The sequence below is a fragment of the Paramormyrops kingsleyae genome, chromosome 7 (assembly GCF_048594095.1).
Source record: "Paramormyrops kingsleyae isolate MSU_618 chromosome 7, PKINGS_0.4, whole genome shotgun sequence".
Classification (NCBI taxonomy): Eukaryota; Metazoa; Chordata; class Actinopteri; order Osteoglossiformes; family Mormyridae; genus Paramormyrops; species Paramormyrops kingsleyae.
In genome coordinates, this window is record NC_132803.1 from 14,377,424 (window position 1) to 14,397,811 (window position 20,388).

Here is a 20,388-nt window from a genome sequence, read left to right on the forward strand (position 1 = left end):
TAATTTCCCTTTTTTTAAATGGCCAGTGAAGAAAATGGAAGTATACTAACTCGATGCATTCTGTCCCCAGACATGCATGCCACGCTCTCCTGGTATGCAGTGTACAATCCGCATGTGCCCAGCCACCGTGCAGCCCGTCACACGACACTACTGCGGTTCTGATCCGCAGCTTGCACAAGCCAGTAATAGCACAGCCTTAACGTGTGGGTGCCGCTGGCAGTGAAAATGCCATCGAGCTGCCAGTTGTTGTTAACATTCTTGTCTAATGTAACTATAAAGTCGGCTGCATATTTATACCTAACATATGTCTCCTGTTATACACGTGACAACGCTTCAGTAATCCAAGCGTCACTCATCAGTTCTAATATAAACAGAAAATCTGTGACTATTTTATTTCCTAGGCCCAGGATTTTATAGGAATGTAATTCCTCATCATAATTTCACAGCTGGTAGTTTTTATTTATGTAAATGAGCCAACGTTCTCCTGCGAACCATCTAGCCGCACTGTCACATGCTGAGCTGTACTACGCCACCTGCTGGCCGACATGATGCTATTGCCTCATCGCGCTTTCCCTCATTGTGATGTGGCGTCTAATCTGCTTTCCCCATAAACTGACTTTAATTATACAACATCATTTGTAAATGGAACAGACACACTCCCAGGAAACCCTCGGGACCACTAACCAACTTAAATATTCAATTAGCCAATTGAATAACAGGAAAGCTCCCACACAGGGGCTTGGCCGGGCCCTGGATGCGAAAAGCCAATCAGATCCAGCAGGCATAAGAGCACTTAGTAAATGGTCTCAGTGTGGGAGTCGGTGTACATAATAAAGCCCTGGATTTGCGACTGAATATCATTACAGATCTGAATCCCTTGGGGAAGGACTACTCATAGGCAAAGATCCGTAACCAGAGACGCGTCAGGAAATAACACGAGCAGAGAATACTTTGGAAGTTACACTGGATTAAATAAACAAATCGATAAATATAGAGAATAGGCATATGTGTACTGCCAGCCTGTGGGGAAATGGAAAGGGGAGAAATAATAAGCCATGAGGCACCGTCCGATATAGGTAATATTTATTTGGCTTTTTTAAATCAGTTTCGTATTCCAAGAGTAGTATTATATTCTGTAGAATAAAATAACTGCTATCTGTCTTCATCCTTATCAGCTTTTTCCAAGCAGTGGCGATCCTTCATCCTAAGTCTCGAATTCGGCTATAATTCCGTTCTGCTTAATGTGTCTTTTATCAGTCCTCTCCCTCCAGCCGGCCGTTTCCGTGAACCGTGGCTCCACTGAGTCAGAGGACGACTGGCCCTGGAGCTCATGCCCGTTTGGATACCAAGAGGCACCAAACGCAAGCTGAGCTGGGCTCGCTTGTGTTTCTCAGTCGCTCCTGGGTCCAAGCTCAGCTTCGGGCCCCTAGAGCAGGGGCCCCACTCCCTGTCACAGCAGGACACCCATGCTCCCAAATCAAGCTTGTCATTACTGCCATGACCGTTGGCTGTCTGGCGTTCAGTCGGCCCCCCATCTCAGGGGCCCCAGCCCATTTTAGGATTTACATTAAAATATGAAGAATGCATGAAATATTTACATATAGTCTCTGGGAAAACTTTTTTTAAAAACCTCTTTTTAAAAATACATTTTTATCATGTTTTTCCAGTGTAACAACAGATATTCATGGTTAATTACAACATTTCCATGGTATCTTTTTCTCTTAAAACATCAGATGAACTGGAAAAATAAAAAAAGATTTCAGTGTCTCTCTCTCTCTCTCTGTTCTATTGATGGTATATGCAGGTGTAGCGAAAGCTACAACAAAGTGACCTTATTGTTAATGGTGTGGTTGTTTTCATGCTGCATTAGTGACCATACAATGTGTTGATCTGAACTGTTAACGAGCACATGCAGTGTTTTTCTTGATAATTTTAGAAATAATGTATCTTAATATGGATAGGGATATTGGCCCTGTCACTGCAGCAGTGAGTGGTGTTTTGGGGGACGGAGATCATTTTGCACATGTGACAGAGTATGCCGATGGCTGAGCTTGTGAAACACTGCGCTCCCTGAGTATTGGCCCCTCGGGATCCAGGCTGTACACCCGGGGACTCAGAAGAGTTCATCTCTGAGATGCCTTTGCTCTTCCCGGTTCATCTACTGTAAGTCACTGAGGTACTGTACGTCGTGACTGGCTAATAGAAGAGCATAATGGAGCATGAAAGCAGCAAGAACCTGGAAGAGTCCTCTAGTGTCTCTGCTGTGTAACTCCCCAGTGCATAACTCCCCAGTGCGTAACTCCCCAGTGTGTAACTCACCGGTGCGTAACTCCCCAATGTGAAACTCACCAGTGTGTAACTCCCCAGTGTGTAACTCACCAGGCTAAATAAATATTCAAACAGACAAACAAAGAGAGACATAATAGATAGATAGATAGATAGATAGATAGATAAAATATTGGCTAAGCAATGAAATGTTTATGATGATTTACCCCATGCTTGTCACTGCCTTATGAGAAGTATTATCCACAGATAATTTTATGTGGCTGTAGCTTCATACCAAGAAATGTGATTTTTAATGAAGTGAAAGTTTCATAAGGAATATCGGTTGGATGTTAGATTGGGTTCTGAGGTGCCGCCTGAATTTTCAGTGCCTATGATAATGTAATAGGGTTCCAGCAAGTGGAAAATAGCTTTTTGATCACATGACAGGACTCCTCCTATTCATTTACTTTGGTTCTGTGCAAAATGCCTTAGATATGAGCTTTAAATCATGAGAAAGATGAGAAAACAGGAATCTATGAGGCATCAATTGACCAGTGTTTATTACTGTATCACTGTAAGACATTACTTTAGCCTTCCTAGCCTTTTACAGCCTGGAGAAATGGTTTCTTAATATTTATCAGGGCTGATAAAGACTCAATTTCCGCATTTTTTGACAGGCAGGCTAATGAGCGGAAGTTTTCACATCAGACACAACTAGCTGCCCGTATAAAGGGGACTTGTTTGACTAAACAGACCTGCGTTGGTCTCACACAGCCCCACATTTTTCCCTCGGTGTTTTGACAAAAACAGATTTTCTGAAACAGAAAGCTTGGAATAGAAAGCCAGGGTCGGTTTGTCTACCCGGCTTCCACCAAGAATTACATTTCTTGGTCATTTGGTCAAAGCGGCTACAGGTTAAAGTGGAAAAACGGCGGCTTTGGCGGCCGGCCCCTGAGCCCCTTTGAGGGCGTTGTCCTTCCTCCTGGAGAGAACATCCCCGTCCCGAACTGTTTGTCTTCCCCACAGCCTTGCTTCCCTTTTGCGGCAGCTCTCTCAGGGCCGCCCAACGCTGCTCCACCACAGGCACGCGACCACGTTCTGGTCCTACAGTCGCCGGCCGTCGGAGGCCCAAAGCAGTAACACTCACACTCTGGTTAATGTTCTTCACCCCAGCAAATAAAAAAAATGAAGTGTATCAGAACAACTCGCATTACATCCGGACTGCCTGCTGGTGGTAGCTGGCAGAATCCATCTGTGTCTCAGAACCACCTCCCACTACTTTCTGTCCCCGTCACATGACGCAGAACCACCAGCCCTGCTGCTCCCGTCCTTCAGTGGCCCAGGATATTGCAGGGTTTGTACCCAGATTTCCAGGAGCGGAGACTCACTCTAACCGTGTAGCGAGTAACACCGCTGACGATTCATTAGCTACGCTTGAGCTAAAACCGTTGTGACCTCCTGCCTTTTCCACGTCAACAGATATTTCCGGTTCGGATATGAAATAACCTGCCGGACTGCAGTAAACGTCAATATCCCCTACGCCTGTACAGGGCCGTGCTGCTGCTGCCCGTGTTCCATTTCCCGTTCTGTTTCGAGAAACACTGTGGTGAAGTGACTAAACAACCAGCGGTAAATATCTCAGCGGTAGAGCGAGGTGGGTGGAGGAAGTGTGGATCTCAGCAGGCCGGAAACAAGGCCGGTAGGAAGACCTTCAGGTGGGAGTGGTGGTCAGACATTATACGCCCGCTGACGGAGGCGTGGCCTGCTGGCTGTGTTCATCCGACAGGCCAAGCAAAGAGGAAGCCAGGAGAAGGATTAAAATAGAACAGAAATAAACAAACAAGCCGGACGCACGCCTGTCAGGCCCCATGAACCCGTGGGTGGACAGCGGTAGAGACAGAGAAGCTCGTAAGCTGTATAAACAGGGATTGCTGGAGCACCAAATAGCTACACTAGACCCAGTGCTCCCCCTTGACAGGACACCCCATGTGGCGTTTAGGTATCAGTGTTCGAACACAGACAGCCCAACACCGCTGGAGAGCAAAATATTCCGGAAATACATAGAAAATGTAAGTTTGCATCTCACCATCATGGCCATTTGATGCGTTATTACAGCTCACTTAAAATAATGGTAGATTTATCCAAAATAATGATACGAAGCACAAGCCCACCATATTGAGGCTGTGGGTCATTCTGAAAAAGGGCAAATGGCTTCTTTCTGACCAAACAGGCAACACGCACCCTGATTTCAATATAACTCAGCTGAAATAATTAAATCAATCAGTTGATCAATAAATTCTGGGGGAAATAATCAGGGAATTAATAATAGCTGGAAGTAATGAGGAAATGTTACGATATTCCCATTTTTGCCATCACAGAGTGATGCGGCCACTTGCTTATAGTAACATCGAGGGCGCTCGGCTAAAAATATTTTATTGTGACAATCACAGTTTCTTTTTTTCAGATTTCAGCCTATTTTGGACAACTTATGCATCACTACTGTGTCAGATTTTCAAACTGTCTTCAGTAATTCCAGGGCATGCTTGTGTTGTTCGGAGTTCTAAGCCCGATGAAACAAATCGAAATGGCAACAGGCACATTAAAAGAAACCAGCTGCGTATGAGTTCAAACAAAAGTAGACAAAGGTGGTTCTCATCCCTTCGCAAGGATTCAGAGATGAGGTCGCCATGGTGTCCATTCACAGTCAGAAGACGCATAAATCTCTCAAGATTTGCGAAGGTCTCAGAAAACAACATGGAGGTCTGTCTTTAGTCTAGAAGAAGCTGTCTGAGTTTCTGAACAGAGCAGGTTCTCCAGAGGGTGGCCTTTTTAGGGAATGTGCATCTCAGACGCTTGCTTGCTGTGAACATCTGTTGTCCTTGGATCCATTAAGAACCTGAATTGTTCAAGGTTCAGTGTAGGTTCAGTGTAGAACGCAGAATGCAAGCAGAGGCCCCCAGGGGCATCACTGCTCAAGGTGGGGGGGGTCCAAGCAGGCTCCCTTCACCTCACAAAGATGTCTCCATGGCGCCCTCTAGTGCCGGGGATGCCTAATCCAGTTCCGTATTGTCCACTTCTGTCCCGAGCATCTCTGGACCACCAACCTCAGGCCAAAGTTGGCTTCCTTGGACATCTCGACCTCCAGGCAGCGGCCCGTGTCCCGGCTAATGATGGGCCCGTTCTGTGCAAAGGAATTTTAAAAGTCACACCGTTGCTCAAATATCACTTGCATGACAGTTTTGAGCACAGTCGCCACATAATGTACAAGCCTAATGCCCCAAGAGTCTGCAGGCGATCAATAGTGCAGGCTGGCACATGGTTCCTGTACGCCCAACGACCTGGACTTTCAAGGTCAGTGACAACAGTTAAGAGAACCCGCTGAAGCAGCTACTTTTATTACACATCGCTCACAGGTGCTCACAAGGACGTACACAATGTACAAGTCATGCAATTACACCACATGGGTCAAACACAGCTGGATGCAACCAGACAGGGTATTACAGCTCTCAGGATTCCTGTGTGACCTGTGTCTCACCTGTGTGAAGTCCCAAAACCTCTGGGACGGTCGTGTGACATTGTCGCACCGCTTTAACAAAGGCGTCCGGCCCCGGCCCTCGTCCACAAGGCACTTGGTGTCCGGGAGGAAGGTGGTGGACCCCAGAGGACCCAGCTGCAGGAGACCCTGGGTGGAGTAGCGGGCAAGCTGGACATGTAGACATGTGAGCAAATGGTTAGGGTGCAAACCACACCTTGGCCATTCTACATTGACCTTTGTGCCTTTACATATTCAGACTCGTGCTACTCTCCTCGGACAGCATGCCGTCTCTGATTGGACAATGTTACTCTGCTTGGACGGCATGCCATCTCTGATTGGATAATGCTACTCTGCTTGGACATTAATAACGTTGGGTGGGGTGTCCAACAGGAAAGCCCTTACCTGGGAGGACATGCCGTGGCAAGGGTAAAGGATAGCCTTGTTGTCATCTTCAGACCCTTGATCCAGGCAATACCCACTGGCCTTGCTGTTACGTACCTAAGAAACCAAACAAAAATAATAACTAACTGCACAGTTACACAGATTCATAGATAAGTGGACAGAGTTGCAGTTAGGAAACATAGATATATATACACATATTTCTATACAAGACTAGGAAAATGACTGTAATGGAAGGCACATGAAAGCCAATCGACTGAGAGTTCAGAGCATATACAGTAGGGGTTTTCAGAGATATCAGTGGAATTAGAGAACACTATCACTAATTTATTCTGAAATGCAATGCTCTGACACTGTCAGATGAACACTGTTGGCAGAAGGCTATTCCACACCCTGTTGTTTACTTGACGAAATTAAACAGGGATATCCATTAGGAAAAAAATGGCCAACTTGACCATACTGAGGAAAATCACACCAGTTCTTAAGCTTACTTTTTAATAATTTCCAAAGAATTATTACAGGACTGAAAATCACAATTTATCTGTGTGGCAAGTGAGCACTTTTGGCCTGGTTATTCCCAAAGAAACATAAGATGGATGAAAGCCACATGCTTTCTCCATACCACCCCTTGTCAGAGTCAGACAAGAACACAGCAGGTTCCTTGTTCTAGAAACTACTGCGAGGAACCGATCTGCTTCGTTTTCGTGTATCATTGCTCTTCTCTACAGCGTTTGTAGTCACTACTATACATGAGGAGGGGAAAAAAGCTCACTTTGTAATTTGTCATCGTTGAGTGGTTGTCAGACTTGATTTAAGCCAGGGAAACGACATTTACATAACAAAAGAGAGAAGGAAAACTTGAAATGCAATCAGTCGTCTGCTTCTGTGCCTAGTCGGTGAAATTGATGTCAGTGGTTCTCCGCACCGCTGCGCATTCTGGCTGTAAATTATAATCAAACGCTAATATTTTAAATTGTCCGAGTGATGCAATTTAAATGGAAAACGGAGGCGCACACTAGGGGGGTCGAGGGGGGGGAGTTGCATTTCTGGTGTGATTTAACCAGCCATTTACAGGGCTGTGGTTTAATCATGTTTGTGCTTTTTTTCGCCTTTGTTTTGCAATCATATTACATTTTCTGCTGGAGATACGGCAGGAAAGAGCTGGGTTTTAGCAGTGCATAAAAGGGCAACGGCATTTGATCGCTTCTTTTTCCTTGAGCCAAAATTTAGCCTAATTCATGGTTTATGGTTTGGCAGCACCGGGAGCCTCACCTCGCCGTAGGTGATGGTGTCATTGTAGATACGCATCTCAGGATAGACGTGCTCCAGATACCAGCGGAAACTCCGGCAGCGGAGCTTCTTCCGCAGGGACACCCTGTCCGACACGTCGCCGAAATCGACTCCGGGACTCTGTCGAGTTAAACGTGCCAGCCGATTTTTTACGATCAGTTAAAACAAGCCCCAGATAGGTAAAAAGGGCAATTTGACATCATTTGCACAGATCTCCCGCTTAAAATGCGTTAAGCAATAGCTTCATTTCATATCGTTTAACTTTCCTCTAATAAGGCTCAATGTTTTCCCAGGATACAACCAGTCCATAAACAACCTATAAATACCAATGAAACAGCAGGGTTACAAACGTTGGTCAGCTTGCTTGAGTGAGATTTTCAATTCGAGACAAGTCTGCATACTCATTTACACGTATGTAACAGTTTTATTACCTTGTAAATAATCTGTAAGGTTTGCGAACTACCCCAATGCTTTTGATGTTGCTAATTTTAGTCTATAATGGGATAATGTAGAGTTGCCGTAAGATTCCTTGCGTGAGCGTGAGAGTCTGAAAACATGAGTGTCAACCAGATGCGTTAGAGTTGGCAACTCTGAAACAGTATGCTTTCTCTTCAAACATACTGGTGTTTCACAGCCTCTGGAGAGTTCTAGAATTAAAATCAGGGCACAATCTGAAGGCTCCTACATAAACAGGACATAAATAGTCACTCATAAAGATAATTATTCAAACTTGACAAACACTGTTCATGTAAGTGCACAAATAGGCCTACAGAATTGTAGTCTCTTCTAAATCCTGAAACAATAAATCCTTGCTCCATTACTCTTTAAAAATAACTCAAAATCCAATTAAGCTAATGTTTCCCTTCTGATACATAGAAGTTCTGGCCATCTGAGTAGTTTTGTACAGAGACATGCATTATTGTTTTGGTCTCGTCGTGTTGCGAACTTGGCAACCTTGCTATTCACTATGAGGGGCCGTCAGTGTGTGCATGACTTCCTGTAAAGCTGCTAAGCTATTCTACAACTCCTAACCCATGTTTGTCTGATTGGATAAAAGCGAAACTGTTAATCGTGATGGTACATAAACAGTTTGATGGAGGCTTTTGCGTTGTATAAACTCTGCATCACTTTGCGTACAGGGGTTTAAGCTCATGAGTCTCAAACAGGGACAGACCCTGCAGGGTCCCCTGAATCAGAGTATTCCCACGGGGGGGGGGGGGGGTGCGGAAGGTCAGTCTGCTGTGTGTCACTCACATTGATGGGGATGTTCCAGGCCATGTAGACGTGGGTCTTGAACTCATCCATCCAGACCTCTGCAGCCCGCAGGGCATTCCGCTTCGCATAGTAGTCAATATCATTGTTGTAGGGCTTCTTGGTGCGCTCGATGTGTGCCACCCGGGCACAGGGCAACACCTCCATGCTGCCTCCACACTGCCACACCTGCAAGACACAACCCGGACATGACTAACCTGTGACATCACGGGGAGTATTTGCTGATGTACCAAATCTGTTCCTTAATGGCTTAGATTCTGTTATTCAAAAGTTCTGTTTTTATAACCATGTGTTAAGAAAACTACTCGAAAACCATAGAACGTCTATAACAAGATTAGGAATACAAGAATTAAACATATGATTTGCACAAGCTTGTTTTAGAACAGTCTATAATTTTATAGTATTTTGTGGTATTCATGGATGGTCATGGATGGATGGATGGATTGATGGATGAATAATGGATGGTCCTTCCATGACCCAGTGCCTCTTTAGTTTCTTTAGTTGCTCCCCGACACCAACCCAAAGTCTGCTGCTCTAGTGTTTACACCACCCAGCGCTTTGGTTAAATGCTTCTCCACACCTGTGATCAAATAAAGTCCCCAGGCTTTACTTCCTCCCATCCCTGTGTCTGTTCACCATCCCTCTGGGGATAAATCTTACAGAGGGTTTTAATTAAAAAATAAAAAAAATAAAGTAAGATAAGAAAGCTTAGGCCACGTGATTCATGCATCTCTGGATGGCCCCCAGCTCTGACTCAGAGCCAGGCCAGATTTTAAATTAAATTTACAGACACATGAAATCTCTAGAGTGTATGCAGCTAATCTGCATTTTTAATTGGTCTGTTTTCACACGAAGGGGTACGGTAAGAGAAAAGTACATACTCAATCATCAAGGGAATCTGCCTCCTAATGAACCACATTGACTAAAAATATACAGTAAATACACAATTTAATATTTCACTACTGAAAAGCAGTGAATAGCCCTTTCTGTCCCTGACTTTAACTGAACAAACAGCCAGCAAATGCACTCATATATGGGTCCCATTAGAGAGGCAGGATATTCTACCAACCCCCAGAATCATTTAAGGCCACCTGGCACGTGTGTGCACTCATGGGAGCTTCACTTACACAATGTTCTGAAGGCAGAACGAAAAATGATTGGTTCAGAACAGGGGAGTTTCTAGCTACTGAAACGATCAGGGGCTTCGTCAAGTTTAACAGGGGCTTCACTTTTTATAAAGGAAGATTGGCATAGGGGCTGAAATACTCGGGGCTACACTTAAAAATACTTGGGGCAATAGCCTTGAGTGATCGGACCTAATGACGCCCATAGCTCAAAGAGACAACCAATCAAATTGTAGAGGAGGTGGGAAAAAGACATCTAATTGGCTGGTCCTACCTCTTCTAGTTGCTTGGATTTCTAGTTGCAGCCTCCTCTACAATCTCATTGGTTGTCTCTCTGAACCGGTCAGTTTTTGTTCTGCCCTCAGAACATTTTTGTGTAAGTAAAACTCCCATGAGCCATGTGCACAAATGCAGTAAAGAGCTACTGGTGCACAGCTCAAATCCAGCAGAGCTGATTGTAAAAACAATTACAGTAAGAAGCTCAGTTAACGTCTGTGAGTCCAGGCTAGCATTTGATTAGCAGCCTCACCTGGGGACTTGGGTCCTAGTTTCACAGGAAAAACTCCCCCAAGATACCCCAAGTGATACTGGGTGTACTTAAGTCCATGGTTTGCTGTAATGTCAGTCACATACGGATGTGGCAATATGAAACTGTAAGGTCAAAGGTCAGACTAACAAATGGAAAATCTTAGATATAGGTTTAATCACAGTTGATCAATGGTCAGGGACAACTTTATTTTTGCCACATTCCCGTGAGGATAGCATCAGCATCAGCAGCAACGGTAATCAAAAGAGCATTTATTTGTGTGCCAAATTACTGCGAGCCGAGGTTCTATTAAATTAACTATTCATACATTATAATACTCAGGAGACACGGCAATGCAATAACCACGCTGCCCCCTGGGTCTTCCGGGAGCAACACGCCAAATTAGAAACTTCATTACCCCGCTAATACATTCTGATCAGATGTTTTTCTTATGGTTTATAATGTCACTCTGCTGTGACGCACAGGCAGCCCCGTGCCTTAGAGTCGCTGGTTCCGGGAGTCGGAGAGCAGTGGGATTCATCCACCGCGGGTTCCGGCCCAGCCAGGCTGGCTCGCCATGACTAATTGCACTCGGTCCGAGCAGACGAGAGCTTAAATTAGAACGACAGAATGGGCCGCAGTCTGATTCTCAGGCGAGGCGAAAGGCGACAGCCGCAGAATGTGAGATTTACACAATGCGCCCATTTGTCTGTTTCTCGGGTGCCGGCTGCCTGACTCGCAGTGTGACACCAGACTCATGTTCGTATCTGATCCCCAGGTGGAATCGCATGTGGAGATGCAATCTCTCGGCATTTAAAACGGGAGCTGCGTCAGCGGCTCTCCGACTGCTCTCCGTTTCCTTCTTTGCGTGCTTTGCACACCGTTTGGTCGCCGAGGAGGCACACGATGGGGCCGGATTGTCCTCGAGATGACTGATTTCCTTGGTCACCTTCAAACATTTCTCATTTATCTATTACGCAAATGCAGGTTTCCTTCAGTATGCTACAGACACAACACTTGTCTGACTGGGTTCAGTCCCACGGGGAAGGTTCAGTGTTAAACCAGAGCTCTTGGAATCAGCAGCGCTCTCCCTTGTTAAGAGTCTCTCCTTCCTCTCCCCCTCTGGCCTGCGGCTGTCGTGTCCCAGTAATGGCTGACTGGTTGCTTTTGTGACGGCTGTCTTGTTGTTCACCTTGAAAACACCCCTCCCACGGCTACGGCTTTTAGGGACAGACAGACGCTATAAACACCGGCGTGCATTTAGGCTGTCCACACGGCAGAGAACAATCCAGAAGACCACCGTTTTAATCACGACTATCTGTAGTAAAAGTAAAAAAACTGAACGAAGGTGGAAAGTTTCAGAATTTCCATGACCTTTCCTAGAAATGGCAGAGAGGAGCACGACTGTGACTCGACGGAGCAATAGATGACGGAGGGTCAGCCACCACAGCTCTCTGCCACTCCATCGAGCTCTGACAGGTCTGAAGGTCCTGACAGGATTCCTCATGAGATGGTGCATGAGAGGAAGCCAGAGGCTGGGAGTTCGAGCAAACTGAATTTTATTAGATGGAGCTCTGGAGAGACAGAGAACCCGCTAGACAGTGAGTATTCTCTGAAGAGACTGAAATTCAGCCTCCTTCATAATACAACTGAAAGAGGAAGAGGGATGATGTCATCCATTATCATTAGAGTGGGAGTTGTTACAGGAATCTGGAACATGAAGGAAAACCTGCTCCAAGCCCATGAAGAGCAGTAAAGTACTCCACTCCAGACACCCCCATCGTGTGCAACTCGTATCCTTAGCGAGATGCTCGGACATTCAGATCAGCTGGCTGTTGACCCTGTCAGAAGTCAGAAGAAAACCTAGCATCCCACAGTCATCGCCCAAGCTCTGAGCCAACCATTCCATGAAGGAAGAGGACCTTCAGGTTGGAAGGACATTCCCATGGAAGCGTCATCAGCCAACCAGAGAGAGCCTCCACACAGACATCTCATTAAAGTACTGAAGCGTGCCCCACACCTTGGGTACACAAGGGAACACGTTTTAACAGCTTTAGTAGTACCTAATAACTGTAAAGCAATTTCATGGCTCTTTAGGCCTGGTTATCCACAGACATCGCTGTTATAATGTTTATACTGTTGCTGCCAACATCTTAATAAGCTCTGAATGGTTTGTTACAAATTAATGATCTAGATGCTTCATATATTATAGGTTATAAGCTTCTTCAGTCGTACTTTTAATTATTAAATCAGTAACATGTGCATCATTAACATCAACTAATGCACTGCAGTTGAGCACCTGAAACAACAGGAGAAATATTCACCACAGGATGAATGATTCATTTAATCATTTGCCAATTAAACTATTAAATCGCATAAGTGAGTGACAGTATTGATTATAATTGCACTTTTGTTTTGTACTGTTATCTTACAGGCCAGTCAACTTTCTCATCTGAATAAACAAATCCAAGGTCGTAAATATCAGAACTGAAAGGTTCGTTATGCTTAATTAAGCAATTAATTCCCTTAAAACAATAGTGGATTCATCAATATGTTCTCAATTTACCTAGGTATAACCGCCCTGTTTTCCCACAAAACCATGCATATCCACGTACAGTCAGTTTCCCCGTTATTTAACCATTGGACCATCTTCGCATCTTAACTGTCCCCAACGCACAGACGATATAACTTCGCGTTTAATATACTGACAGCGGGCGTAATGTGCGGTGATGGCCGGGATTAATCTCATAAACGCTGGCTGATCTCTCAGAGAAGGCGATCGCCCGGGACGGGACGGGACGCACTGAGCGACTGCTGCGGTAATTCCCGTGGAAACGATGTAAATGCGATCAGCTAAGGTTAACGAGACGAGGAGAGTCTCCGTACCCTGCCTGTCACACGTGATGTGCTTCATCGGGGCTGCTGCTGAACCATTAATATAGCCTAACAAATGATACTCCTATAATGCTGTCGGCAATTCGAGTATCCCACTGTGATAACACTGTGTGAATCTGGGTGCAGCATCTTATCTATCAGCTTATCTTAATGCATTTCATTCAAGAGTGCAGTACTCTGTTTCTTTCTTCTTATTATTGCGTAATGAATGGGACAGAAAGCGTGGATGATATTTTCTTCACGTTGTGACGACAATGTAACAACTGACACCAAAACAAGACTTAATCAAGCCGCAGCGTCCTTATCACCCTAAAGCGAGAGACCATCTCGTTGCTTAACATAACGGATTCAGCTGCCAGTTTAATAAAATGTATGGCATAGAATTCACATTTCATGTAAAAGGCAGCGGGAGGACTGCGCGAGGAGACTCTCCTAACCTCATGAACACGTTCAGGAAAAAAAAACTAATTGGTTATATTGCAATGAAAAAAATAGGCATGAAAAAAGTAGATTGCTCTACATTGATAGGAAGTTTTCTAAAGTGCCCAAAGAAAATATTTTTTAAAATCCTATTTTTCAGATATTACTTCCAGCAATATTGGGCACGGAGTCAAAACTGGGACATTTCTGCTTCTTGTTGAAATATATCAGAAGGTTGGATGTAGTCCTTTCGGATGCCAGCAGAACATATGTCTCTACGCTCTGCCAGCTGGGAATTCATTCAAACTTTTCCCGTTTCACAGGACACGCGTAAGCAATGCCTTTTGGCTGAAATTCGGACATAAGGCACGGTGCAGACTGGCCACCTTCAGAAGGACATCTGAAAGTCCGTCAAGCATGCTGTCTGTATCATTCGGTAAAATCATGAAATAAAACTGTCCGGAAGATGTTGGTATTCTGGAATGCGGCACGTTAGGCTAAAGAGGCAGTGCTGTGTGTGCAGACGAGTGTCTGCCTGGAGGCTTCCAGTGTCTAGCTGGCTCCACAGTGCGTGGGATCGATAGTGCAGTGCAGACCATAAGTATTTTAACAGAGACAATACATAATTTTGACTTTGTGAACCAGTACAATTGATTGAAATGAAGGAATCAACATGTGCTTAAATTGCAGACTGTCTGCTTTAAGGCTCTGGACAGCGATATTTGGTGAACTGTGCAGGATGTATGTACATTTTAGCATATAGCCCCCCCCCCCCCCCCACAAACACACAAACCTGAGAAACACACAAACACACTTTTAAGAGCCCAAAAGTATTTGGACAAATTAATATTACCTCAAAGAAAATTGTCATATTTAATACTTGGTTGCAAATCCTTTGCAGTCGATGACTGGCTTCAGTGTGGAACCCCAAGACGCCTTCAGGCGGGCCCAGTGACGCTCCGTCAGCACTATACTGACGGCGTCTTCTATTCCGGCGTATTCTGGCAGCCTTTTGCCTTTAGTCCTGTCTTCAGTGTTTCTTCCTGACTTTTCAGCCTTATGATGACACTTCTTTTCTCCTTCATGTTGAGTGACAACAGCAGCAGATGCCAGATAAAAACACTCCACTTAGAATGAACTTCACACCTTCATCAGCTTAATTCTGTAAGAACTGATGAAGCAACAACACACACCTGGCCAAGGGACAGCTAAAATGGGGAGGGGGGTATGTATTAAAATGGATATAATTCCTGAACAGTTCACCAAATACAGTTTTCTGAATAAAGCCGGCAGGATGCATGCTAAGTGCATATTGAGCGCTTCATTTCAGATTCATTGTCTTGGTGTAAGAAGTCACAATTATTTTTAAAAAGTGTCTCTGTCCAAATACTCAGACTGTACTCTACATGTACACACCTTGGAGTAGCTTTGGTAAGCTTGGGATCTCATTATATTTTTATATTTCATGTAACTATTTTTATTTACACAAAAAGGCTACTATTATTTTGATTTTGTAAAAAAAAATGAAAATGAATGAATTATAAAAATAAAAATTTGACCCCACAACCCTGCTCAGGAGAAGTGGTTGGAAATGTATAGATGGATGGATGGATAAAACATTCAATCTTCCAGTCTAAGTTGCCGCTTTAATCATGCTGTATAACCCTTGGTTCTGATTCAATTCCCTTTTTATCCAGCTGTCTCTTGTCCTTCATCTCCTTAATCCATTCATCTTCCTGTGCGACCCTCGGCTAAGCTGACCGTCCCTTCTGCTCTTCGCACATGCGTCATCCTCAGCATTAGTTTTCTACCCGCAAACCAGATGTTTACTTTACCTGTCAAATAATACCGACGAGGCAGGTGATCACCATGCACATGCCTGAAACGAGAACAATCCGCTCTTGGCAGTCGATGACCGTTTGTTTGTTCCCAGACATGTCTTGAGGTGTCCTGGCAGTGCACCCACCCACGACCCGGACCAGGGCTTACGGATGAGAGCACCTTCCATCACTCAGCGCCCTGGCAGTTTAAAAGCCTTTTTCTGTGGTCGCTCACCTCTCCCAAACACACATGCTGTTAATCATCCCGCCAGCGCGTCTGTCCGCCATCCAAGGTGTACTGAATTTTCCGAGACCATTTCTGCTTGGCTCTGCTTTCTTTGTCCCACGAACGTTTGAAGTCGGGGGATTTTCGGCAAAGATTCCGTCACCTGTTTCCTTAGCCAACTTTGAAAAGAAGCCAAATGTAATTAAATTTACAGAAAGGTCATTCTATTTAATCTGCCTTCCCCACTAAAAAGGGGATTGCAGGAATAAGGAGAATAATATGGGGCCTGTTGTGTAAATCACTATACCCTGTCCTGCAATTAGCTTCTTCCTAGAATGCTCCAGAAAGCCATATGATCTTTCTCTCCAGTGCTAAGATCTCAATACAACACGATCCAGACGTGCCCTCGATTTATTGACTTGTTCATCGATGTGTCGAGCCGTTTTGCCGGGCAGAAGTGATACGTCCTGCAACCAGAACAGTTACCCTCAGTATCTCCTTGCTCTAATCACCGCCTGGCTTTGACGGCAAATTCCAGACGCCCCTGCCAAGTAGCTATTTATAAAATCATTCAGCATTTAAAGACAACAAAGTGACAACAAGAGTCCAGACTCTTCAGATATAAGTGGATACTGAAGGTCAGCGTGCGTATCTGGGAGATGCTGTGGAGATGTTTACACCTTCTGGGAAAGCCTTTCCAATTAGCAGATTATTACTGCCAATCAGCATCTAAGACTCCCTTCATCCTGTTGTTGGTCCTCATGCTGGATAAGCTTGCAGGATTACAGCGTCGACAGGCTCCCCCTGTCTTTCGACATCCCACCTGCTCTGAGTTAATGCCGGCTGATCCCCAGTTTAGCAGGAGGCCGCCAGCAAAACGTCTCTCGAAGTTCTAGAGGCTGAGACTCGAGCCTTCACCCACGGAGAAGATAAAAAGAACAATAGAAATGCCTGTGCTAAATTACAAATGTAACTTCCAAAATCAGAGAGACGGTAACCCAAAAGTGGCAAAACAGATCTGGTGTGCCTTGGCCGAGATCCAACATGCCGCCACAATCCGGAGCGATGTCCCTACTCCGCGAGAACCAACACTTACTCTTTTGTTGACACTAGGGTGACCACCTAATCGATGTCAGGACGGACACTATGAGGTACGACAGGGTTTGTAAAATCATTTCAACCACTTCTATTAAAAGGACCCGGATTTCATTTAAGCAAGTTCTTGCTGTGTGCTGATTGGTTAGTCTCCGATAATCATGCATGAGAATGTTGATTAAGTGAATGTTAAATGGCTGAATGAGTCTTTCAATCAAGGAAACAAACCAGTAAAAGTACAAGATGAACTGAACAATTTAGCCGAGCACAGGAGCCATTCAGTTTTAAGGTAGTTTGTAAAACCTGAAATAGCTTGTAGTGCCCCTCCTGATGTGGATTAGATGGTCACCCTCGTTGACACTGGTGGAATGTGATGCTGGTGGTGGCTCTGTTCTCCTGTAATCCCTCTTAAGCATTCAACAGGGTCCCGTTCTAGTGACTGGCATGACTGTGCCGTATCATTCACTGCATTTTCATGCCCGTTAACCCATTTGGCAACCTCCTGTGCACTATGGGTGGGGCACATTTTCTTCTGGAAGATTCCATTCCCATCAGGTTAAAGATTCTTCACCATAGTGTGGACTTTATTACTCATAATGTCTTTGTGTGTATGGGTGTCCACCTTACCCTCTATGAAGCTGAGTGGAACTAAAGCATGCTGGGAAAATGTGCTCAACACCGTAACTGGGCTGCCAGAGTGAGAGGCAGGCATATAAGCCTGTAGACCTGCTTCAACCTGCACCACGCACATCTGCCAGATGACTCATCGGACCACATGACTTTTGTTCACGTCCCGTTTGACCTCTGTCTGTTTCCTTTCTAGCACTATGCACATGAAAGTGTATTTTAAAGTGTAATAAGGAATTTATGTATAGGTATCTGACCATGGTACTCCTGTGTGTTCGGTACACTGCCCTTGGCGAAACTTCAGTGAATTGATTCCGAGCTGCTAGTCAGATCAGCTTATCTGGGACGGACATCAAAGCGTAAAGCTTCTCACCTTTGTTCACAGCTGCCCAAAGTTGATGGGATCTTTTCCCCAGACTTCCACACTATCGTCAGATGGCTGCTGCTGGTTGAGAAGCATCTATCTGAGCAGTGTTCTGCACTGGAGCTCTTACTGCACCTGCCCCAGCAATCCCCTAACTCCCAAAGTAACCAGGAACTATGCTGTTAAAGACATCAGCAAAATAATTATGGCCAATCGGTCATGACCCTAAGCATCATGGGAAGCGAATTACTTAAGTAACCTGCGTGGAAGCACTTGTTCTCAATATTTCAGTTGCCTGTATATATTAACCTTAACTTCATAAATATTTTACATCTGTATTACATATTTTGTGCATTAAGCAGGTATACAGAGATGAATCATGTACGTATAAAATATAAGCTAATATATGCATTATACATGTAGAGCAGCTTGTTATGGTAAAACCAAAAAAAACCTGGAACTGTATTTATTTGAAAATGAATGCATAGTTTATACAATCTAAACTTGTTAATGAGTTAATGACAAAACTCTCAGCCTTTCTGAAGGTCACGAAAGTCGCACGAACTGTCAGATTGTAAATAGTCAGCCTTCGTGCATTCGTGCATTTTGATTTGCGAATTCACAGATCCACGAAAATTACATGTACAGATGCTCCTCTACTTACGAACTTTCAACTTACGAACTTTCAGACATACGAACAAAGATAACTGTAAGTCCAGATTTTGTTCATTGGGCTCCCGTTTCCTGTCCACAACATCAATTTACTTTTTTTGCGCCCCAATTCCGCCTAGCATGACTTCTGGCCGCTACGTCCGTCACGCAGCAGCGTAGCGTGCGTACTCCCAGCACCCTAGTTATTTGCACTTGCGTATACCCTTAAAATGATGTTGAATAACGACTTACAAACATTTCAAGTTACGAACAGCCGTTCAGAACGTGACTCCTTCGTAAGTAGAGGAGCATCTGTACATGTTTTTCTTACGTATTTTATTGAATTGTACCTTGGTTACGTATATAACTTCTGTCAATAAATTTACAGTCCTGTTCGTTTACTCATTGTACGTTACTGTGAATGCAATAGAAAACGGCAGCCAATGCCGTGTTCTATGAATTAGTAGGGGTAACATTAGTATACTATACTGTAAATGTGCTAGTGTGACAAATATCCATTAGGCGATACTGTACTCTATTTTTACATCAAACATTTGTTTTTTTTAAAAGTAATGTATTAAGCTAACTTTTAAACTAAATTAAAGTGTTTTGGGAGCATGACCGAGGTCATATTTAGGGTTTAAACTTTAGAATTAAGCACATATTACCATTTTTAATGACTCTACCAAATATCCGCGAATCATCCTCATTCACGAAGGGTTCTGGAACGTAACGTCTGACTGTAATGCAATTACTGTTCTCCCAGCCTGTGTCTGCCCCCCCCTCCCCTACCCCCGCAGTTTCCTCACTTCCCCACGCTGTATATGCAGCTCTCTCTGGCGGACTTGTGCCTCCCCCCACACTTCAGTGAGTGACCCCCATAACTCACGTCATGTGAGCTTAAATCCTCCCTAAATGGAACGTCTCAGTTCTCATCAGAGCGTTACAAAAGGAAACACTCAAACATGGGGGATTATTAAAAAGGGTGGGGGGATGCAGCCTGTATCTCACTGGGGTGTGCCGTTATTTTTATTATCCCCAGTGTGCTATGCTTACAGAGAGAATAAATAACTGGATGAAAAAGGCTTTGTTGCTTTATTCTGACACAACAAAGTCCCCAGGCCACAGAAACTGCAGATCATTAAGAATTTAAAAAGGACCACGACTGAAGGAGGGCAGGGAGACGTCGGAAGAGAGCGTTGCCGGCAAACTGCAGTTCTTTTTTGTCCCGACTGTGCGAGACCTACCAGGCAGCCATGTTGCCTGTTTGACGCAGCGGGGAGGCGGAGTGGCTAAGGAGCTGGGCTCAGCTGACACTCAGTTCACAATGACTGCTGGGAAAAGCTGGAAAGGTCAAGCGTAAACATGAGATCGGGATCACAGGGACACCTGCGAGAGGCCAAAGGTCAGGGGAGCGGATGGACATGCTCAATAGCTTACAGCTCCTCCCCGATACAGACCACAGGGCCTCCTCCCTCTAGAAAGGATCTCGACCTTACGGGACTGTTTCTGATTGGACAATCCCTGGGAGCCTGCCGCAGAAACACATGCCGCAGACAGGCCTCAGGGATGGTGAATCAGAGAACTGCCATGCATTTCAGCAGAAGAACAACAGCGATGCTGCCCGATCAAAGCCAGTTAGAGGAATTCCGACTCATAAATACGAAGAAGAACAAGTGCTCCCAAAATGAACATCAGCGTAATAGAAATCTGTCACTGTTTGGTTTATATAAATTCATAAAATCTCATTAAGATAATGAGGGAATTTTTTTTAATGATGAACATTAGAGTTCTTAAGTGTTGGCTAGTGTTATATGCAAACTAGCTAAATATGAATTCTAATATTATAGATAAAACAGAAACCGAAGATGTTTAAACT

General features: G+C 44.5%; 1 protein-coding gene across 3 annotated transcripts in view; it reads right to left on the reverse strand.

Annotated features, from left to right (window-relative positions):
• Positions 1–2,804: 2,804 nt before the first annotated feature.
• LOC111849773 (polypeptide N-acetylgalactosaminyltransferase 9-like) overlaps positions 2,805–20,388 on the reverse strand; it is a 40,797-nt gene continuing 23,213 nt past the window's right edge. For all 3 annotated transcript variants that reach the window (XM_023822941.2, XM_023822943.2, XM_023822940.2), the window contains 5 exons: positions 8,744–8,929; positions 7,472–7,609; positions 6,203–6,298; positions 5,801–5,968; positions 2,805–5,446 (listed from right to left, as the gene is read on the reverse strand). In XM_023822941.2, coding sequence (XP_023678709.1) covers positions 5,300–5,446; positions 5,801–5,968; positions 6,203–6,298; positions 7,472–7,609; positions 8,744–8,929 — 735 coding nt within the window. In that variant the 3' untranslated portion in view covers positions 2,805–5,299. The remainder of the gene's footprint in view (positions 5,447–5,800; positions 5,969–6,202; positions 6,299–7,471; positions 7,610–8,743; positions 8,930–20,388) is intronic.